The sequence below is a fragment of the Tachypleus tridentatus genome, chromosome 6 (genome assembly GCF_004210375.1).
Source record: "Tachypleus tridentatus isolate NWPU-2018 chromosome 6, ASM421037v1, whole genome shotgun sequence".
NCBI lineage: Eukaryota > Metazoa > Arthropoda > Merostomata > Xiphosura > Limulidae > Tachypleus > Tachypleus tridentatus.
This window is the reverse complement of record NC_134830.1, coordinates 14442277-14466931: the sequence shown is the minus strand read 5'-3', so window position 1 is coordinate 14466931 and position 24655 is coordinate 14442277. Positions and strand designations below refer to the sequence as shown.

Genomic DNA, 24655 nt, shown 5'->3' with positions numbered 1-24655 from the left:
AAACAACTGTTGAAATAAAAATAAGAAATAGTTAAATTACCAAAAAGTGATTTAATTTATACAGTCAGTCCCACCATCATCATCTGCTTCTGTGAGCTCAACATGTTTTATCCTCAGTGAAAAAAATAATGATGAGAAATCCTAGTGCTTCATCATCATCTGAAGGTACAGGTCACTTCTACTGAAACAAATCAACCGATTGTTTGTAATGAGCTGCGTTCTTTTTAGGTTAGTAACGGTTCTTCTGCTAGAATCATGTTTGCAAGTTGTTTCATATTTTGATATGGTGCAGCGATTATTACCTCTTTCGCTGCATCAACTCAACTCGTCGTTGGCAAGCGCTTTTGTTTTTTCATTGCCGTGATCAGAAGATTGTAAAACAACTATCTGGAACTCGATTGTGTTTACGTGCCGATGCAAACACTGCTTTAAATGAAAGCTGCGGTAGGATTCAAACAGCACTTGATTCTTTGATGAACGATACTAGTCAAACAAGAGACAACACATAATGCTGGAAACCTCAGTGAGAAGATGAACAAGTTTGAGGCAGTTTTCTTGACAATTTTATGAAAAGGTATTCTTACCCGCTTTAATAAAATAAGTAAAATTCTATCAAAAGAGAATTTAATCTTATTTGGTGCCATCCGAATTATTCAGTTGTTATATATTCAGAACTTAAGAAGCCAATTTGAAGAATATAAATGCAAAACAAAATGTCGCAATAATGATTACAGTGACATGAGTAAACGTCCCCCCTCCCCACAAAAAAAGACTTGTCATTTTAGTTCTTTTGATGCTATTCTTGAAAGTACAGGTGTATTTTTGATAGTTGTGGAAACTATTAAATTTGTTCATGAAAAACAAAGGAAATAAGCATATTAATAGATGCAAGATAACATGCACTACGGTTTTTATTACTGGGATAAGAAAAATTACATGGATACAAAGTTTCACCGGTGTTTACCCGGTGTCATATGATTATTACTTTTGAGGATTTTATTATTTAAATCGAGTGATGATACTTAATTCCTAGCATAAAACTGAAGAAGCGTGATTTTAAGTACAAAGAACAAAGTACACAAAAAGCACTTCTATTGTTTAACAACACCTAAGAAGATAAAATATAAATAATTATAAATTATTTACAACTATCTCTTTACAAGTATAAAACGACACAATATGCCAACTCTTATTAAATAGATGAGGAATTATTTTCTTTAAAAAATTATAGAAAGTCAAATCTATAAAACACTAACATTTAAAAACCAAAAACGAAAATAAGAAAAACTACAGAAATATTTTTCCTGGAGATCATTGTCACAGTTACACAATTTTTATTTTATTTTACTTGTCAGTTCGGAATGTACTACATGTCTTTTGTTAATAAGCGACCTCTGTAGGCTAGGTCGTTAAACTAAAATACCAAGTGAGTTTTCTTTTGTTGCTTTTCCAGATGAAAAAGGTGCCAATAATCAATATATGTGTTAAAATATTAATAAAAAGTGCTGAGTTTCACAAGTTTAAGAGGAACTGCAGTAAATGACTGAAACAAGTGACCTCTGTAGGCTAGGTCGTCAAATTAAAATACCACATAAGTTTTCTTTTGCTGCTTTCCCAAATGAAAAAGGTGCCAATAATCAATATACGTGTTAAAATATTAATAAAAAGTGCTGAGTTTCACAGATTTAAGAGGAACTGCAGTAAGTGACTGAAACATTTGTATTAATATACAATGACTAAACTCAAAACTTTAAAAGCACCTTCAAAAGTACGTTCTTTATTTAAGAAAAAACGAAAAAAGTTCGGCATTTTCCTTATGTTTATTTGTAAGTGCACTTTTGTTTTGAAAAGGTGTGTCTTAATGCACGTAGTTTTGAAATTTATGGTCAAATAAAACTTGCACTTTTATATAAGATAATGACTAACTTGTATTCTTGGGAAAAATTAGTGTGAAACGCCCAAGTTCACATTAAGCCTAATAATTTTAGAGAGTACTTCTATGTTGTTTCAATTTAAATGTATTTTCCTCTAGTTATTTTTCTGTATAACTTTTAAATTCGAGGGTCGTAGTTTCATTTCGACCTTTCTCAATTGCATCCACTCGTGATGACCAGTGTCGAACCACGTAAGTCCAGTATCATATCTGCCATTAATATTGACGTATTGACAGTGATTATACCACCAACCACTTGAATAGTGCCTTGCGCAGTGAGTGCTACTAGCATCATTATCGCGGTCTTTGGTACTGAAGGGCATTTCATTGTGATCTTTCATTGCGTTACTGGCGTTTCCAAGGTAGCCACCAATTGTCAGACGATAGTTATCACTTTCACTACCCACGTAAACTAAATCGTATTCAGCGAATTTATATTGGCCAAACGTATCCCACATATCCACTCGTAAAGTGTAATTGTCCGTACTGGTTAAATGGTGGATGACCTCATTTCCTAGCCAGTGTTCTCCTAATATTTCTCCAAATCCATGTTTATAATCTTCCCAGGGTCGGTAAAAGTCCTCTGATCCATTTTCTCTTCTCTGGATCACTGTCCAATATCCACCGTCTGTGACCATGTCACAGTATGCAGGAACAGCAGATTCTATGGTTTTGGGGTGGATTAGATACACGCCACTCTTGTACTCTACTGGTAACATGGTTATTTGCTTCATGGAACAGTCTGAAGAAGAAGGATTAAGTATAATGAAACATTCTTCAAGAATAACCTGAGAATTTCTAACAAATTATTATTTTAATTTTTATATAAGTTTGTTTGTCTTGAATTTCGCGCCAAGCTACACGAGGGCTGTTTGGGCTATCCCTCCCCAATTTAGTGGTGTAAGACAGCTAGTCATCGCCACCCACCGTCAACTCTTGGGATACTCTTTTCCCAACGAATAATGGGATTGACATTAACATTATAACCCATCCCCACGATTGAAAGGGCGAGAATGTTTTGTGTGATGGGGATTCGAAACCACGACCCTCAGATTACAAGTCGAGCGCCCCAACAACCTGGCCATGCCAGGCCTTATGATATAAGTACAATGCCCTGTAAACTCTGAAATTACAGATTAAACTGAGCTCTTAGTATGAAGTACAAAAACTCAGAAATATTTGCTAATTAGTGTTAAAGAAGTAAACTTGACTTAGAACTGTCTTTCCGTTCTCAAATATACACGAGGGCTATCTGCGCTAGCCATTTCTAATTTTAAGCTAACAGACTAGAGAGAATGCATTTGGTTTACAGTACCCACCCTTGCATCACAGAATAGGGGATTTGACTGTTATTTTTATGACGTCCCAAAATTTATAGTGCATATTTTGTTATTGTGTTCCCATTGGCCAGCACACTAACCATTGGACCACGCTCAGCCTAATATAAAACTGTGACGTTAATCGCCAAGAAAATATGATGGTTTTATTGTTATGCAAATCATTATTACTGTCCTTCTATTAACTTATAAGCTAGTACATAAAGCTGTCGATCATGGAAGTATAATCAGAGGTCATTAAAAATGTAAACAAAATATATAATTATGGAAACGTACCTTGTGGTAACACATTCACGAATTTTGAAATTTCATGCTTTAAGTCGGAGAAGTAGGATTGTAGCTGAGGTATTGTTGTTGAGATATTTTGTATTTCTTTTTCCACTTCTTCACGGTGTTTTTCCCAAGTAGAAGTAAAAATGTTTTCATCCTTTGTTTTGAACTGATTATACAAATTGTCTACTTTGATTTGGTTATTATTAATTTGTGTTTGTAGTTTTCTAACTTTGTGATCAATGTTTTCCAGTTTTATCTCCTTTATAAGCTCTACGTTGCTGACTTTACATTCTTGCAAAGTCCGATTGATTATCTCATTTTGAACAGATAAAAGCTTAAAATGGTCTCTTTGGACTTCTATTTTCAAAACAGAGTAATTCTTTTTTAATATTTTAAGTGTCTCGTAGTGATCATTCTGGTCTCCTCGAAGGATTTCCAAAGAAGATTGCATCTGAGCAAGGTTGAAGTCAGACTTGGAAACTTCTTTCTGGAGATCTCGTATGCTTTTATCAAATCGATCTTCCATAACTTCGAGAGCTTTGAAAAGCTCAAGAGAAGAGGAATGAAGCTTATTAATTACCATTGTCGTCTGTGAGATATTTCGGAGCCTGTTCTTAGTGTAGCGAATCTCCTGAACTATGTCTTGGCTTATGCCTTTTGACTCTTCCATCTGCTTAGCTAGAACGAACTGCTGACTCTCGAGGTTTGTAGCTTGAGTTTCAAGAAAGTTTGTGTTGTTAGAAACGTCGTTAACAATAGACCTCAAGGTTGTGAAGTTTTGTTTTATCCACTGAATATCTCGTTGAGCCTTGGCTTGTTTATTCTCTATCGCTTCCATTGCTCGCTGAATCATGGTTATCTCCACCTGCATGTGCTTTTGGTGACGTGAACGGTGTGATTTTCCTGTAAAGAAAACAAACTTAGTTAACGTGATAAATCTTATTTATTTATACTATTTTCTGGCCAAAGTTTCGCCTGTTCTACCAAATTATATTATCATATAATTGTTACGTGGAATGTTAGATTTCACCAGCAACTGGCTTTTAATTAGAATTTTGTAACTCTCTGCATATCTATCAGCTACGACCTCCAAATGTTACAGTTCACAATGTACTTGACCTACTTTTCGTTACAACTATAACTAACAGTTATTATGCGTTATCTCTCTAAATAAAATAAAAATAATTAAACATCGTGACAAAAATGTCTTTCCAGTCTGTTATAAAACATTGAGTTACCTTGTCTGAACATTTTATTATTTTGTAAGTAAATTGTAAACTACAAGTTTGAACCTACTAGATTCATTAATCATTGAGCATACATATTTCAGCCCGGCATGTCCAGGTGGGTTAACCCTCATACACACGGTGGGGGTCAAAAATGGGCCCACTTGTGTTTAAGTTGTTATAGAAATATCAAAGGTGTGACTTTCGGGCCTAAAAATGTACCTAATTTAATCTATACTAATAACATACTATACTAATACGTTTAACATGTATTTTATGCAAATGGGGTATTACACCCCTTGTCTAATGTCGAAATTCACGTTTTCCACATTGGGGGTCATTTTTGACCCCCGTTTAAAAAACACAATTACATGTTTGGTAAACAATTAAATAATATATTGATATGAAATTTTGTGTTCTAGAACATTCTAGAACACTCTATAAATGTTCTCGAGCATTCTAGAATATTATTATCTACCTTGCATTGAGAGCCCTCAATCGATGATGAATCAGGAAAACCTGAAATAATATCATACTATAACTCCGCCAAAGGAGGAGTCGATACACTAGACCAAATAGTTAGATTCTTTTCCACAAAAAGAAATACCAGAAGGTGGCCAATGGCACTATTTTATAACATTCTTGATGCTGCCACATACAATGCTTACCTTCTCTATCGCCAGCGCCATCCAGAATTCGCATCAAAGTACCAAAAAAGAGCAAGATGTGAATTTCTGAAGTTGCTTACTGATGAATTACTGCCTGAAGAAGATACAAGTGAAGTGATCCCTCCAAAAAGACAAAAAGTTGCTGAAGAGAACGTTAGGAAATGGTGTCAAATATGCGCACGTGATTCAAGGAAAAAAACTTCTTCAAAGTGTATCAAATGTAGTAAAATGGCTTGCAATGACCATAAAGTTACCCAGAGTGTATGCATAAATTGTATAGAATAAACATTTTGTCCAAATTTATACTTTGCTTATATGAAAATAAATTTTTTTGTTAATATTTTTGGTGGGGGTCAAAAATGACCCCCAGTATGGGCAACGTAATTTTTTTGAGTGTGTGTACTATGGTTAAGACGTTCGACTCGTAATCTGAGGGTCTCGGGCTAGAATCCCCGTCTCACCAAACATGCTCGCCCTTTCAACTGTGGGGGCATTATAATGTAACGGTCAATCCTACTATTCGTTGGTAAAAGAGTAGCCCAAGATTTGGCGGTGGGTGGTGATGACTAGCTGCCTTCCCTCTCGTCTGACACTACTAAATTAGGGACGGCTAGCACAGATAGCCCTCGAGTAGCTTTGCGCGAAATTCAAAAATAAACAAACAAACAATGTATATTTCAGTATTATAACCAAGTCTTTTTATTACGAAACTTAATAATATGGTTTTGTGTGCAATCATGTAAGTCTTGTAGATCAGTTTCATTGATAATAATATGTTATTTTTTAAAAAGTGCTGTTAAGTAAAGGTATTCACTTTCTAAACACCTCTCCTACATTTTAAAATATTTCTTTAAAAATTGGGAATTGTTTCACTGAACATTAGATGGCGCCAATAACTTTATTATTTATTTACATAAAAGTCAAGTGTCAGTACGTTTCACTTTCATATAAATAATTTATAAGATACGATTCAATATTTTTTGCTGTTGTTTTGAATTAAGCATAAAGCTACACCATGCTCTGCCCACCACGGGTATCGAAACCCGGTTTTTAGCGTTGTAAGTCCGCAGACATACCGCTGAGCCACATATTTTTTCTGTCTACATATATGTTTACGGCAAAGACATACTTATAATTTTATTTTCTTGTTCAGGGTTTTACTTATCAGGTGGTTTTACGTGCTTCAAAAAAGAGACAGAAGATGAGAGTAAACTTAATATCAAGGACATGCTGCTCTTTCATCTTGTTATAATAAGTAAATCCATTTTCTAACAGTATATATTAAAATAACATAATTATCTCACCAGACTTGTTATAGATCTTCAAATGATTTTCTTCTTCTGTAAACAATCTATTGTCTTTTAAACGAATTTCTCTTTTCTTCTTTTTTCTTAACATATTTTCCTAAAATAAGAATAACTTATTTTAAACGTTTTGTGTGAGATAGAATTGATAAATCAAAATGTTTTAGTTAGAGAATCACAACGTTATCACTTTAATACGTTGGCTTATTGATTAATTTTTGTATTTTTAACTTTTTTTTAAACAATTAAAACAGTTTGCACGTGCAAAAAAAGATATTGTGAAAATGAACTTGCTCTTAGGTGCAAAAGAATCCAACCAACAAGAACAATAATAGTTGTCCGTATGGAATATTTTTAAAACAGTTAAAATGAAAGACGTATGATATTTCTCACGTATAATTTCTAGAACATAATTTGTTTGAAGTTTCCACTGCTAGTTAAATTTAAATCTGTAATGTTTGTGTTTTTCATTATCATTTAAGTTAATGTTCTTCAGTTAAATCATCAAGAATTTCTGTATCGTATTTGTTTGTATTGAAGATAGTAAAAGTTTGTGCGTTAACTAGAAAGGATTGCAAACTAAACATGTTAACATATGTTGTTTGACATGTTTTAACTGGATACGTGTATACAAGAGTGTAAAAGTAACTTCAATTCTGAACGCAACATGATATACCAGAACTTCCATACCTGGGTTGACGAAATTTGCGTGGCTGCTTGATTGTGATTAGTTGCTTGGATCGCCAGTTCATCTTTAAGTGAGGTGACCTGTGAAAAACAAGAAGCGGGGAATGGTCAGAGAGGGGAACTTAAAAACAAACAAACAAAACAAAATGAATGCAGTTTGCATCAGTGCGGAACCGAAAAGCAGCTGTTTTTGTTATATCTTCTGAAAAATATATATTAAATTTTTAATTTGTGATAATTTTACTGGTCCCTTATAGATCAGTGTGGAACATGTTTTGAAATTATAAAAAAACAAAACTGCTACCAGTTCCTGTTTTCCTTAATTTGAATTCAAGTGTTTTGAACATTATAATTGGCTAACAAGAGAAAATTCATGTTATATATCTCCACAAAGGCGACTTCTTTTAAATTTCTTATTTAAAACAAAAGGCAAAAAAAGTTCTAGAAATAATTGTGTAACTGCTCATTTCTATAATGATTTTTTGCTAATTAAACGATCATTCTAATTGAAAAAAAGCTTTACACACTATATATCTATATCATTTATAATGGTATTGTCTGATTCTCACAGTATTATACTAAATTTTAATGAATGAATGTATTTTAGTGCGTAGTCTGCAATTATTTACTGGTACTCACGATCCAGTGGGGGGCACATTTTCGATGAAAAACCAAATACCCGATCCGTTTTTTCTTAATTCAAATTGAAAATATTTGGACATTTTTACTGACTAAAAATTTTGTACATTTTACTGTACTCTATATATGTAAAATCGGCTTGTTTGGGTTGAGAAAATATTTTACGTAGAAGAGCGAACAACGTTCTTTCTTTGTGAACCTGACGATGACCGAAGAAGGTCGAAACGTTGTTCGCTCTTTTACGTAAAATATTTTCTCAACCCAAACGAGCCGATTTTACATATATATTTCTCTACAAGTGGGTTTTCGCGACATTACTGATTTCCTGTACTCTTTTAGTGTTGGGGTTGTGAAAAGTGATTTGAAGTGATGACTGAAATCCGTAAGCGCATCAAGGTCTTAACTGAGTACAAGAAGCATGGAAGTCTCCACATGACACACAGATATATTCAGGAACCATTTAGAACCACCTTGGTACGTATTGTGCAGCAAGTAGTGTACAATATTATACCTGTAGCTGTTTTCAAAGTGTTTCTGTTTGCTTATCCCACTGCTGACTATTGTGATGCTTCGACCTTCCCTATTGAATTGCAGATGAAATCGTATGCATCTTATTTGAAAACTAAGCGTATAAAGGTGAGAGCAGAAGCATAACAGGTTGATAATTGCTTAATTAATAGTGTTGATAATGTGGCTTTATTAATACTTACTGAATTTACTTCTAGCAGATAGACTTTAGTACTATCTAGTATGGAGACTTGATGATGCTGTATTTTACTTTAAACATTTATCACGTAACAAGTGAAAACTTATCTCGAAATGATGCGTCCAAACCAAACCTCTTTAAAAGTTCCTAGATTAAGCTTACTTTTAATATTCAACAAATATAGTTTAAAGACAGCCCTTTATTCCTGAGGGACGTGCTAATAATCGCAGAAAACTCATCTATTCAATGTTAATCTTCTATGTACCTCATTAGTCTGAATTAATACTAGTACTATATTCTGCCCTCTGTATGCAGCCTATATAAATTTCCGGCTAAAGGACGTCTCATCTTCCTATTCTTAAAAGTTACAACCTCTGATGAGTGTCCGGAATTTTAATGCAACCGACATATTTAAATTTATAAAGACTTTATAAAACCAAACGTTTGCTTAACTTTGAACATTTGAAATAGGTTCAGAAGCAAATGACGTACTTTAAACAGTGGTTCTTTAGGAAATTCTATAGAGAAAAAAATAGCTGTGAGTAAAAATATTTCTTAACATTTTATAAAAATCAGTTGACGTTAGGAATTCCAGCTATTCCATTGTATCTGCGTACAAAGATTGTAATTGGATCGTCGTTATTTAACGAGTAACTAGAGGTGATGTTCGACACCAAAACTTAAAAACACTTTTTTCAAAATACTAAATGCAAAATGTTTGTCAACTTAGATAAAAGAGTTGTGATATCGATATAGCTTTGTAAAAACCTTTCAAAGGTCTTGAGCTAAGCCAAAGGGAATCTTCAATAGCCACGGCACTTGAAATTCTTTTAAGCAGAGTTAGAGTAAATTAGTCTATGAGACTTTGGGCGCGTTCAAATACATCAATTGAAAGGGTTTGAGATCAAAACTGTTATTATATCTCATATTGGCCAGGAGATGACGAAACCATGCGCTAAAAGTTTGTACTTGAAAAAAACAAACAAACAACAACAACAAAAATAACACAGAGCTGTTTAATGAAACACTAAAACATTTCGTTCGGAGAAACTCAAAGTGTGAAATGTATTGAATAAATTGAATACCAGAACAATGACGAAGGCAATTTTGTACATCATGTAAGAAACGTAAATTAATAACCAGGTGTGTCAGAGGTAATGAAGAACAAATACTAAAAATCAGAGTTTCGATATAAACAGCGGCTGACATTGAAACAGTACTTAATTTATAATTTGACGTTTCTTCAGAGATGCAACTTGCTGTTCTATTAAAAAAAGTAATGGTTTAATAAATATAAACATGTTTTATCTAATAGTTTTAGCACTGAAACCTTGTACAAAAGTTTTAGTTTTAGATAAAACAAGTATATAATTTTCACTTACATTCATTTTGCCAATGGCAACACACACTACACCGTCTGGAGCATTAATAATATTTAAATTCAATCAGGTATTGCCAGTTAGTGGGACGTCTACATAATTAGCAGTTTTATTGTCAGTTAAATTAAATTGTTTTTGTTTAATTTTTTTTTGCTCCACTAAATAACGTTTACCTCGGCATAAGTGATGAAACAACAAAAGGTAAAAACCTGAAATTTTCAGCTAATGAGGACACCAAAAAGTTATGGTTCTTATTTGTTACCATTCTGTTATTTTTCATATGATAAGTTCTACAGGCTGAGAAATATATAAAAACACATGGATTTGTATTCACGTGGTATACATCCAGAAAACATGTCTAGACAAGTTTACTCATTCTACGTTTTTTTTTTCTTGCTGTATTTCGGGTTAGTTGTACCAAAATTCTTCACCTTACCCATTCTATGAAAAAGCAAGTTAACCAATAGTTTCCATCTGCTCTCCACGTCCAAAACCACACACACACACACACCTCGCTTTGTTATCATGTGCTTTCCCTCTCGGGTCTGTATTTTCTTTTCAACGCAAAAAAAAACGGTTATTTTACCACTACCCTAAGTTTACGTGTGACGTGTACACATTTAAATTCTAGTTGTTGAATCTATGTGTCTTTAATGAGAGTTTAAGGTTTAATCGATCTTAAGAGCTAATCTCAAACAAGCAGCTCACAATGGTAAAGACTGTAATTGTTTTGTTTTTTTTATTTCGCACATTAGCTTCCCTAATTTAGTAGTGTAAGTCTAGAGGGAAGGTAGCTAGTCATCACCACCCATCGCCAACTCTTGGGTTCCTCTTTTACCAACAAATAGCAGGATTTACCGTACATTATAACGCCCCCACCGCTGAAAGGGCAAGCATGTTTGGTGCGATAGGAATTCGAACCCGCTACCCTCAGATTACGAGTCGAACACCTTAACCTACCTGGCTATGCCGGGCCAAGATTGTAATTAGTCTGTTACAAATTAAAAGGAAAATTGAATTCAACGAAGAAACTTTTGTGGTTATAATGACATATAAGTATTCTTATCTAAGGTGTTTTTATTTTGATCTACTTCAGACCATGAAATGATTTGTCAACTAGCCAGTTACTGGAACTAATTATCTCATAATTATGAGATAAATCTTATTAAAGATAATATTTGAGACTGTTTTAGATTCTGTAGATATTCAATATACTTCTTATACAACCTGTAATACTCAACATTTAGTAGTTAACACAAAAGATCTTTCAGGTTACTTCTTATGAAGTGTCCTCGTTAAGTTCAGGACATTTTCTTGTCTCTGGCCCGGCATGGCCAGGTGGGTTAAGGCGTGTGACTCGTAATCCGACGTGCGCAGGTTTGAATCCCCGTCGCACCAAACATGCTCGTCCTTTCAGCCGTGGGGGCGTTATTATGTGACGGTCAATAACATTATTTGTTACCACCCAAGAGCTGGCGGTGGGTGGTAATGACTAGCTGCCTTTCCTCTAGTCTTACACTGCTAAATTAGGGACGGTTAGCGTAGATAGCCCTCTTGTAGGTTTGCGCGAAATTCGAAAACAAACAAAATCATTTCCATACAGAATCACAATGAATATGTCTGCTTACCATGTTTAATATTACCAAACGTTATTTATTTTATATACTAATATCTTAATTCAAATAATTGATAGCCACAAATTAATTTTGTTTTACTTTTCTAGAACTTTAAAAGAAATAATTTAGATTGATTTAAAAACAACCATAATTAACATAAACATGTTCTAATCGTATCATTATATGTGATAGTTAATAACATGCTTGAATTATATTGAGATAATTTTATTTCAAGCCTCTAACAATCAATAAATCTCATTCACGTAAAGAAGTTAACAAATCAAGTTTATAATGAAAGGAAAAGGCCTCGCTGCAAGACAATACAATTTAACCAAACAAATAATTCTATACAAAACTTCCTTGTATAAAAGTGTAAAAGTTAAAACAATGAGGCGCATACTTTTTGAAGTAAAGACATTTTGAAAAAACAAATAAATAGAAAACAAATATTGTTGATACTTAAATATTTCAGTCTTGTTTATTATTATTGTTAAAAGTAATTTGTTTACTATTTTGATGAATTTCGTGCGATAGTGTTGGGATATAGGCCTAAAATAATGTTAAGGTACTCAACTTGTGATTCAACGTAGGTTTGAGTCTTTTTGTATTTTGATTAGTGGTCAGTGCCGTGTTTAGACAAGGTATACAGGGGAATTAGCCCTAGGGTCCATGGTCTTAATGGAGGCTCATTGATAATTTTATTCTATGTAAAATTACATGGGATGTAGAGCCCACGGAAATTATTGGCTTCTGGGACAACACAACCTTAAATTTGCCACAGTAATAGTGGTATTAATTCAACGGTTTATTATAAATGAATGAGGCCCAAGTTCTGTATAAGTTAATTTTAAGTTTTACATTTGACTCGCACTATTTCTCATAAGTAATCATTAATAACGTACATTATTTTGAAATTTGATTAGAATTATTAAACGGCCTTGAAAGTTAATAAACATTTAATACTAACGTACTATTGTTATCTGCGGTCGAAAAACGTAGATGAAAGATAATTTTAATGGATGTGTGAGCTTAACGACCGAGATGTTTTCGATTGTTTGTTTATTTTTAGAACTTGCGCAAAGCTACAAGATGGCTATCCGTGATAGCTGTCCTTATCTAACTTAGCAGTGAAAAACTAGAAAGTTGGTTTGTTTGTTTTGAATTTCGCGCGAATCTACTCGAAGGCTATCTGAGCTAACCGTCCATAATTTAGCAGTGTAAGACTAGAGGAAGGCAGCTAGTCATCACCACCCACCGCCAACTCTTGGGTTATCCTTTTACCGACGAATAGTGGGATTGACCGTTACATTATAACGCATTTTGATAGTAACTGATATTATATTACACGATTAAAATTCGTTGAAATTAATAGCAAAGAAAGTTTCACTTTACAGTCTTAAAAATTGTTTTATATAATAATATTATAATATTAGAAGGTGATTATGGACTGCGGTTTGAATTTGTGAAGTTATCTTAACTTTGAAATGAGCGAAGTGGAAAACAATATTTTATTACAATGTACGCCAGCTGTTATTTTTTTTAACAAAATGTAAGTTACTTATGCTATTCTGGAACGACTCCCTGACACACGAGTTGAAATAATACCCCGCTCCCTCTCGTATTTTAACGGGTAAGCAGAATAATGTCATATATAAGTTTGAAAACGGGAAAAATTATTTTCATTGGCTGTCTGGGATGAAATAACAGACGAATGGGAATTTTATGTGGAACAGACACTTAGATGAGGCCAAAACAATCTACTTGTGGTCAGCGAACATACTTTGGGCAGATGGGATGCCTGTGCGTCCCACGTGGTAAACAAAGTCCTTTCACACTGTTTACATTAGTCGTGTTTTTACTTTCTACACACGCGAACTAAAGCACTGCAGATGTGTGTGTGTACATAACGTTACCATATCTTTATTCCGTTATCTTAACAAAGAGTGTTGTTTGAACCAACGGACTGAACTTGTAAGTCAACACATTGAGTTGTTTGTTTCCGTTACTTTTGTATTACTTCAGCTGCTTTATATACAACACTATGCGAAAAATTAGAAAATGTTATTACTAAAATGAAACGGCAAACAACTTGAGCGTGTTTTTCCATCTATTTGACCTCAAAATTCGTGGTTTACAACTCGCATACCGAGCTCTATCTTTGGTGAAAGCCCGATAGATTTGGTGAAAGTTTACAAGTAAAAGTAAACTTTCAGTTTATAATAGGCTTTCATTTTGAAGCTCTTGTAGTGCATTTTTAAGTGTTTTATCTTGAAAGGTTTGCAGGTTATTATAAGAAGACTGTACTCTTTAGTTTTTTCTTTCTTAAAAACACGCACGAGGTTGTCTAAAAAATGAGTTAAATCTCTATGATGATTTTCAGTAGCGTTTATTGTCTAAGTAAATTGTTGTGGGGCAGGAAACGTGGATCGCTAGAAAGGAGATGTAGCAGTTACGTCAAGAAACTCGGCAGGAATGGGAAAGCAGTTGCGTCTTTCTTGTTTACTTTACAGTGGAGATGTGGTCAAGATTCCTACTGTATGAATTTCGTACATTTAATACATTAAATTTAATGGTGGTCTTGAATTTTGCTTTTACGAAAAAGTATGTTCTACATTGAAAGTAGGAAATATTCTAAAATATTTTAATTATTAAATAATTTTCTTTTTCAGACTTAATCGCTTATTCTAACCATAGTATCAACCAGAAGTTAAACGGGAACCTTGAATAGTAGTGATATTTTTATTCTGCCCACTGCGGCTTGGCATGGCCTGGTGGTTAAGGCACTTGATTCGTAATATAAGGGTCGTAGGTTCGAATCCCCGTCACACCAAACATCCTCGCCCTTTCAGCCGTGGGGGCGTTGTAATGTAACGGTCAGTCCTACTATTTGTTGGTAAAAGAGTAGCTCAAGAGTTTGCGGTGGGTGGTGATCGCTAGCTGCCTTTCCTCTAGCCTTACACTGCTAAATTAGGGAAGGCTAGCACAGATATCCCTTGTGTAGCTTTGTGCAAAATTTAAAACAACCCAGCCTCCCCACTGTAGCTGGATAATTAATTACTGTATATTTTGGTTATTATCGGAAACAATCCAGAATGTCGGAAACGTTATTCAAAGTATTTTACTTCTGGAATTTTATTATGATGAGAGTTTTGTTCAAACTCAACTATTTACAGTAGTTACTGTATCTAAAATATGAAGGTTATTTTATTTTATTTTTGGTCTTCAATATATGGGAAAGTGTTATATGAATTTGCCTTGCTTTTGGACTCATACATTTAGCATGCTAACTTTGGTCCTGATCGGTCAACTCGTTTCCGAGTTTACAAATAGAAAGAAAGTTGTCTTTGATATAGGACACTTACCGCAACGGTATTGCTAAATATGCATAATGCATATGTAAAGAACTCCTGTACCTCGAATTTTATACTAAGCTCAGCCTCTCTTCGCTGGGTGAATGTCTTCTGGAAATATATGCATTTTGCATTTATTTAATTTTATTGTTTTTTAGTTATGCGCATATTTGAATGGAATGTTTATTTCGGGCAGGTAAAGTAAGTTGTTTTTGAAACTAAATAATAAATATTTTGTGGAAATATTTATAATAAAAGAGTGGTTTTGTCACAATTGCTTTCTCTTGGTGAAACAAGTAATTAAAGTGGAAAAAAAAAGATGAAAATTATTTGTTTGAAATTAGCGCGAAGCTACACGAAGGCTATCTGCGCTAGCCATCCGTAATTTAGCAGCGTAAGACTAAAGGAAAGACAAGTAGTTATCACCACCCACCACCAATTCTTTTACTAATGAATAGTGGGATTGAACGTAACATTATAATGCTACCAAGGAATGAGAGGGCGGGCATGATTGGTGGGACGAGGATTCGAACACGTGACCCTTAGAGTGCAAATCAAGTGTCCTCATCCCTTGGCCATGCCTGTGTAAAGTACGATCAGTTTCATGTAGGTAGAGATGACTGATAGGAAGATAAAAGACTAATTTGTAATAACACCAAAGTTATGCACCATTATCAACACAATAGTTTATACATATATATATGTTGTTAATACACAAAGTTAATAAGGAAAAAAATACATGTTATTATAAAAAACATATTCGAAATGACAATAAATAAGTACCTTATTTTAACAGAGTTAGAATATTTACAGGTTTACTAAGAATAAAATGTTCTAGTATTCAAAAATAAAAAGAACAAACTCTCAAACTTTTCACGGAGATATTTTTTAGTTTTAGTTTTCTATGTAAGTTTGTTATAATAAATTTTTTTGTTTTAGGGGTATTTTATGAAATATAGATTCATTTTCTGACTCCTTTGGTCAGACGCTAGATAGTAGATAGGTACAGTGAGAATCTCGTTAATTCATTCATACGCGTCATTAATTAGGTGACGAGACATTTACCTACTTTAAGAGAGTCATTGTTACTATGACTGGATAGTAACTATCTAGTCATACTGCTTTGACGTACGTTTCATATAATCAAACATACAAGATAATCATTGTAAATAGCACTGAGTGAGTGCTAATGTTGAGCAGATTTCATAAAATGGAAAACTTAAGATTGAATAAAACAGATCCGTATACAGGACTAACCAAACCGCTTGTTTTTGTGTTCCTTGCTCCTACTCGAAGTTCAAAATGTTTGCCGAGTTTTCCAACTCATAATAATGCGTTCAATGTTCTTACTGGGATTCCGTTTATTTTAACAATGTTTTCAGAGTTCTTATTCGGATTTCAGTCTTTACTAAGTTTCCAGTTCATAAGAACATTACAGGGCCTGAGATGGCCGAGCGCGTAAGGCGTGCGACTCGTAATCCGAGGGCTGCGGGTTCGCGCCCGCGTCGCGCTAAACATGCTCGCCCTCCCAGCCGTGAGGGCGTTATAACGTGACGGTCAATCCCACTATTCGTTGGTAAAAGAGCAGCCCAAGAGTTGGCGGTGGGTGGTGATGACTAGCTGCCTTCCCTCTAGTCTTACACTGCTAAATTAGGGACGGCTAGCACAGATAGCTCTCGAGTAGCTTTGTACAAAATTCCAAAAAACAAACAAGAACACTACATATAGTGTTCTTATTGCAGTTGTAGAAATTTCACTAAAGTTATCTAATAACATAACATCTAATACCCTTACTGTACAGAAGCAACTTCTAAAATGTTCAAAGTTATATTTGTCTTAAGTTCGTATTCAAATAGCTAAATCAGAAACTTCAATCACTTCTCCATACCACAGAGTTTTAGGTATTAGGCACAGAGTTTTCATTAAGCATTTTCAATACACTTGACAACTTCACTAAAGTTAATAAAACTTCATTCTTCTATAAGCTATGCAACTTTCTACTTTCAGTAGGCTCTGAAATGTTGCAACAGAGAAATAGAAGGTACAGTTTATTTTATAGTTAAGCCTACTTATGCACTACGTGTCGTTCTTAAATCAAATATAAAAATTTAGTTATTGACGTTTTACACGGTGGATAATGAAATAACGTTTTTATTATCTTTTTCTTGTAAAATTCATCTTATCTTGAAAACCATCCAATTGTTGTTGAGCTATTAAATCTTGTCGTGACTGGAAATATGCAGATGCGAAATAACTTTAGCCAAACGTGAGTAAGGTCTTCATCTCGTAGTTAAGTTTTTGTAGTATTGTTATAATGGGAAAAGGCTTAAGCTCAAGACAGTAATCATACCTACGCTTTTAAATAGACATTGAACCAAAAGATAGTTTTTATTTCCTCGACAAAATTTAAATGCTGTGTATGTGTGTATTTTCACGTGAATGCGTTCACACAGTAATTTTACAATTGTTTATGCAGTATGGAAGAAATAACCGAAGATAATTTAAATTCACTTTACAGGTACATCAAGAACTCGTAATTTTCCTTAGGTAAAATTCCAAACTAGGTTTTAATATATTAAAATAACAATATGCCTTATACACTTAATCGCGCATGCGTTAAATTAATCTACTTTTTTATTGTTAATAGAATGAAAGTATGTGTTCAAATAAATACCTAAAGTATATCAAAATATGTATTAAAAAAGGAACACGAAAATCATTTGCTTGGTAATTTTATCTAGGTATTTATGATTAAAGCATAGATAACTGAATAAATGTAATAGCTTTTAGAATCATCTAGACATACAGATACTGAATATTATTTCACTATTTAGTTGATGCTAAACGAGTCGTCTAGGCCCCGACGATTGCCCAAAGGTAAAACTTTTCGTCCAACCCTTCAAGGAATCCGAGTATTTTGCAAAAATCCTTATGTGGGGATCCCCTAAAAGCGGACACCGATGCTGGGAATGATTTACATTAGAATACGTAAGTAGGCCTAATATAACTACCATTCAAACAAATTTGTCGAACTACCGTTTTGCACCTTTTGGGTTTAAGGACCATAGCCACAATAATGCAAATTTAATTTATTTAATAAAATTACGAACATTAATTAGTTGGTCTACATATTTACGCGATCTAATATAAATCAATGTCAAATCTGCTTGTACTACCATAATAAAACCAGTAAATGTGGGCCATGATCCCACGGGTTTGCTAGTAGAATATAATAAGATTATATTCATGATTAAAATTGCGTAAGATACATTTATCCAAGTATTGCATAAGGATTCATTGAAACTGTTGCTAGTGTGATCGTTACTCTATTATGTCTCATGTAGTATTTAAAGCGCTAAGAGGCATACGTTTGTTTTCAATAACTAATTTGAAAAGAAAAAAGAAAACTAAACGCTGTAAGTTCATTAGAGAATTTGTTCATCGTAATTGATTCGTTTTTAATTACTGAACGTTTTACCAAGTTGGAAATAATATGTATTTACCAATTAAATTATTATTATTATTTTTTTTTTTTCAAATGTAAAACATAGTGACTGATCAAGTTTATTTGACGATTGTCAGTATTTACGTTAATGCATTGTTCGTTCTCTAGGGCTTTGTGAAGACAATATAATTAGCCTCAAGCTATATTGAAAAACCTGAATGAGATTAAGGTCAATCGTCAAAAAATGTTTGGCATTTGATATATATATATATATTACATAATTTAATTTTGCTACCGAAAAAAAAGGAAGAAAATGTTGCATTACGTTTGTAATACAATCCTCTAAGCAGATGTTTTTTTCACCACTGATGTGGACGTCTTTTAATTAAAAAATAATAGTAATATATATGTTCTTGATAATCCTATGCCACTTGCACGTAACTCCATGAACTGAAATCACATACAAAATTAAAAACAAAACAAAACGGCTTAAGTGCAGAGCTTTAGCTTTGGCAGTCGAGATAGGCTTTTGAGCATTATATTGTTGGCTATTCTCTAGAAGCGCGTTATCTTAAGTAAACTCGATATTAACAATCGTTTTGAAAATCAAACATATTTCCTGAAATCTTAAGGGATAATGAACTGAAGAAACAATTCTAAACAATGGGCTCTTTATACGATGACCTGTTATATTTATGTTCTGAAGAATAAACAATATTATTTGAGAACATTTTCTGTAAAAAGACAAAACCAAATACTTTGGTCATAATGACCTGAAGTTCTTCGTATATTTACTAAATTATTTGTACATGAATACATTTCAAAAATATAAATAGAAAGAAAAACTAGTGATTGGCTTGAATTTCACGCAAAGCTGCACGAGGGCTATTTGCGCTAGTCGTCCCTAATTTAGCAGTGAAAGACTAGAGGGAAGGTAATTTGTTATCATCATGCACCGCTAACTCTTGGGCTACTCTTTTACCAACGAATAGTGAGATTGACCGTCACATTATAACGTCGTCATGACTGAAAGGGCGAGCATGTTTCGTAGGAGGGGTAATTAGAACCTCATAATGGGAGTCAAACGCTCTAACCACCTGGTCATGCTGGCCAGAAACTAATAAATAAGTATTGTAACGTGTAAAGACAAAAAGGCAACTGCTGGAAATATATATGAAACGATAGATGCGCTACTTTGGGAATGTTATTAAACTAGAGTAAAGATTGAGAGAGAAATCTGGTGGGTAAAATCGAAAGATAAAAAACAGTTGGCTCGATGAAATTAAACAATGGCTTGGAAATGAGAAGACTGAATTAGGAAAATTATTACGGGTAACGAGCAACAGAGAACATATGACAAACATAGTGTCGACCCTTAAAATTGGGGAGGACCTCAAAACTGAATGACTGTAAAGAAATAATAACGAGATATTAAATTACTTTTTATGGATAATAATCGATAGCTAGATAGGTAATTCTTTTGTCACGGTGAGCATTTCCAGATATTTGAATATGCATGCATTCCACATATATTTGATAAATGATGTACATCAACTAATCTATTAAAGTATTTTCGTCAGCCTTAAGCAAAACTTAAAAGTGTTCTTCTAGTATGCAGTAGGGATTGAACGTTTTTCTTTCTAAATTAGGGTTTATTTAAATTTGTGAATTTCGTATGTTTCCTGAGCACATATTTCAAAATGCTTACGCTGATAAATACAAACAAATTGTAAACTCGCTGGTTCTGAATAATCATTATAAATTTCTCACCTCCTCGGAAATATGCTGATAGCGAACAGAAAGCGTCTGAGACAGACTTCTCAAATCTTTGACTTCTGCTTGAAGCTGATCAACTGAAGCTGCATCCTTCAGATGTAAAGCCTGAAGAGCTTCGACTTCCTTTTGGAGCGCTCCGAAATCAGACTTGAGAAGCGCCACGTTTGACTCGAATGTGTGACATCGGTTCAGAGCAGCTGAGACGTTTAAGGTTCTTGCTAGCTCCCTGAATTCTGTTTGCAGTTGTTCCACCGTCTTCGTAAGCCATTTGTTTGTCACTTGGTTCGCTCGAAGAGAAGTCTCAGACACTTTTTCTTTATCGGTCCGCAAGCTATCCAGGCTCTGTTGAATCCGGTAGATTTCTGTCCGCAATAGTTCCGTCTCCAGTCGTAAATCTCCTTCTTCTTCTGTGACACCAACTTCTTTCTCTTTAACAGCCACCATCTCAGTGAGATCGCGCTGAAGTTGTTTTAACTGGCTTTCTAGCTTACCTAGATTTGTTCGTTCCTTCTCTAGGCTTCTTATTGTCTCATGTTTGTGACTAACTTGTAAACGGTGGTAATGGCGATAATTAGGCCTTTCATTGTCATGAGGTTCCGACCGCTTGGGCACTTGGAAATAAAATGGAGTGATAATAGGGGACTCTGAAGTAGATGTTATTGCGGTTACGGACGAAACTGTTGTTTTGTCTAGTTGATCAAGTCGTTGCTCCAGTGTTTTAATGAGGATCTGATCTTGATGGCGGGCTTCTCGTAATGTCTCTATCTCTAATTTGAGTTCTTTCAATAAATTATTCACATTGCTTAGTTCGGTTGATGCCATTCTCTCTGAGGAACAAGTTACCGATAGTACCAATAAACTAAAACCAACTAATGCTTTAATTAAACTCAAACTAGTTGTTTGTAATGAGTTGATTCCCATATTCTTGCAGTAGGTAGTGTTCCATGTAACAATAATAACCAGAATTATAACGCGAGGAATCAAGCTCAGGGTTAGCTAAACGTCATTCTTCCCTGCTCTCAGCGCATCGTTAACTTTATACGTCACGCGCACAGAAAGCTCCACTCAACACAAACGCTCCACGTTAAGTCTCTAAACTGAGAAAAACCGACGATACCGCTGGCTATATACAGCGGGACCTAATCCTTCAGCTATAACAGGGAAGTTTATTTAGGGGGTAGCACAAAGTAAAAATGCGGTTCACATCTGGCGAGGGAATGAAATATCCACGCGCCTGGAGGCTCTCTCTCTCTCTTTCCAGACGTTGACAGCTGCGCGTATTTCATCCTAGCACCAAAGTTTTGTGTATACACAAAATATTTTGTTTTCTACTTACTACACAGACATACACATATATATGTAAATTAATTTATCCTGCACTCGTATGTGTACGTTTTAAATGTGTTTTAAAAGAAATATGGTTTATTAACGTTAATATAGCTAATGAGAATGACAATGATTGATTAATTACACTTATGAGAGTATATTTCTGTCGAAACTATTACACGAATCAGTTGTTTCATAAAGACCAAAATATTGAATATTTATAAAATGAATTATTTTTCACAGTATGCAGTTTCTTGTTTATGATAACAAATTAAAAATATCAGTATACAGAATCATCAACAGCTAGTTAAAAATAGCACGAGAATTTCAAGTAATGATAGATAATTAAGGTTGATTAATAATTCTAATTAAAAAAGGAATCGATAATAACTTATTAAGGTAAATATATGTAATGCTATACTAACTAATGTGAAAGAAATGAATTATTTAAACAAATTAAGTTAAATTTCAAATATATTTGTTGGATGTATAATTTACGTGGTTATTCTTACAATATACTTATGACGTTCTAAAATCACGTATGTCCATGAAGTCTTGATTAGAATGAAATAGAAACCTTACAACCCGAAACGCGGATCTTTCGAAAGCGCGCGGGTTGTAAGGTTTCTATTTCATTTAAATAAAACTGTGACTTCATTGTAGGTAGTTGTAATTAATATATTATATGTTGTTGCAATTTGTATTTATAGATTTTTTTATAAATCTGTGTGTGTATGTTTTCTTATAGCAAAACCACATGGCGCTATCTACTGAGTCTACCGAGGGGAATCGAAACCCTAATTTTAGCATTGTAAATATATAGACTTACCACTGTACCGGAGGACTTCTTATCAGTCATACTTCTTTCCTGTTAGAAGGGGTGCGCTTTGTATGAGCATTTCTTTTTTTTTTTTACTCTTTGTCCCCTTTTTCACGTACTAGACTGTTTTGAATTTTTTCAATTTCGCGCAAAGGTGCTCGAGGGCTATCTGCGCTAGTGGATTGACCGTCACGTTATAACGCCCCCACGGCTGAAAAGGCAAGCATGTTTGGTGCGACGGGGATGCGAACCCGCAACCGTCAGATTACGAGTCGCACGCCTTAACCCACCTGGCCATGCCGGGCCATGTATTAGACTAATTGCGGTTAAAATGAGTAGTTATCTATAACATACTGTATTACTCGATACATGAATAAAATTCATTCGGTTTGTGTTTGATCTATTATTCATAAGATATTGTATTTTATGATATATTTTAGTCAGAAAAATAAATAAACGTTTATGTTCTCATGTGCCCTTTGCGGTACGTCTGCTAGAGACCGGGTTTCGATACCCGTGATGGAGAGAGTACAGAAAGCCCATCGTGTAACTTTGTGCTTAACAATAAACAGTCAATGAATTTCAAATATTTCTGTTTATGAAAATTTAGTTCATATTACCCTGTTTGAGTAACTGCATGATTAAAGTAGGATTTATTTCTAAACATTTCTAAATATTACGATATAAATGATTAATCAGTATACGTCTTACAAAATTTAAGAGTTTACAATATGCACATTTAGTAAGAACTGCATTTGAGATTGTATAGCTTTTTTTTAATATTTATAACAATGAACATCTGGTATTTATGTTCACGCACCGGTTAGAATATTTGAAACACTTACTCGTAGAATAGACGAGCTCTCATTTCGTATTCATTAAAAGAAGCAATTTACATATTAGGGAAATAAAACCACTAGGGTCCTATGAACACAGACAGTAAATTGTCGCTATAATGCTAAAGGTGAAAGATTTATCAAACTTGGAGTAATTATCGTTAGTGGGCATGATTGGCGGGCGCCTCAGTTGCGAGGGGTTAAGTTGATTCACAAATCAAAGTGCACTGTGTCCGGAAACTACACCACTATATTGTTGTCAGATAAAGCAACTTCGTTTGATAAGGAACTCAGTGATCGGAAAACAGGGGTATCAAACAGTATGAGGAAGCAGGCGTTGAAGATTGTTTAAACGTTCAATTGTGGGTATGCTTTGACGGATAACTTTAATAATGGTCCATAAAAACCCGTTTCCATCAGAATAATGCTGAAAGATACGCGCGAAATTAATGTTTTCTTCAACTGCTTTATGATGGTTCAGAAGTAAGGGCCCGGCATGGCCAGGTGGTTAAGGCACTCGACCCGTAATCTGTGGGACGCGTGTTCGAATTCTCCTCACACCAAACATATTCGCCCTTTCAGCTATGGGGGCGATATAATGTGACGGTCAATTCCACTATTCGTTGGTAAAAGAATAGTCCAAGAGTTGGCGGTGGGTGATGATGACTAGTTGCTTTCACTTTAGTCTTACACTGCTAAATTATGGACGGTTAGCGCAGATAACCTTCGTGTAGCTTTACGCGAAATTAAAACAAACAAACAAACAAATAATCAGAAGTAACCTTGTAGGTTTATAATCCTAACACTCGTGGCTCGATATCAATGATGGTCATGTACAGATGGCCAATGTGTAGCTTAGTATTAAAAAGCAAATTAAAAAAGAATTCCTTCTTTATTTAGGTAACCTTTACCTGCCAACAACCGAAAGAAATGTTTTCAGTGGTACCGAGATAATTAGGGTTGGAACATTGGCCAAAGAAAATGTGTAATGTGGTCAGAAATAATCATGCTGAAAATTTAATTGTGATGATGGGAGGGTTTGAAGATGACCACAATCCAGAAGACTCATGGTCTATCTATCATTGTATCTACTGTACAAGGCTCTGGAAGTAGCGTGGGTTATATTCCTTGGTTCTAGTTAATGCTCATATACGTTTTCGTAAATATTTGACCATTCTAGCTGACCAGGTGCAACCCACAATATTTTATCCAAACGAAGGTTGCTGTTTTGAAAACGATAATAGCGTCAGCTGTAGACAAAATCGTTCGTGACTGGTTCACTGAACATTGTACAGATTTTTAACATCTACCCTTTTATGTACAGATTTCTAAAT

At 34.3% G+C, this 24655-nt stretch overlaps 1 protein-coding gene and 1 long non-coding RNA gene across 2 annotated transcripts in view; one reads left to right on the top strand and one right to left on the bottom strand.

Moving 5' to 3' along the window:
• Nucleotides 1-882: 882 nt before the first annotated feature.
• On the bottom strand, nt 883-21448 carry LOC143251963 (uncharacterized). Its single transcript, XM_076503373.1, has 5 exons — nt 20334-21448; nt 7432-7509; nt 6742-6841; nt 3547-4446; nt 883-2675 (listed from the first exon to the last, which is right to left on the bottom strand). Exons 1-5 carry the CDS (start codon nt 21258-21260, stop codon nt 2029-2031), a joined length of 2652 nt encoding a protein of 883 aa, XP_076359488.1. The 5' UTR covers nt 21261-21448; the 3' UTR covers nt 883-2028.
• Nucleotides 13607-24655, top strand: part of LOC143251964 (uncharacterized) — a 32148-nt gene continuing 21099 nt past the window's right edge. The window contains exons 1-2 of the long non-coding RNA XR_013028774.1: nt 13607-13739; nt 17953-18106. This is a non-coding gene — a long non-coding RNA (uncharacterized LOC143251964). The remainder of the gene's footprint in view (nt 13740-17952; nt 18107-24655) is intronic.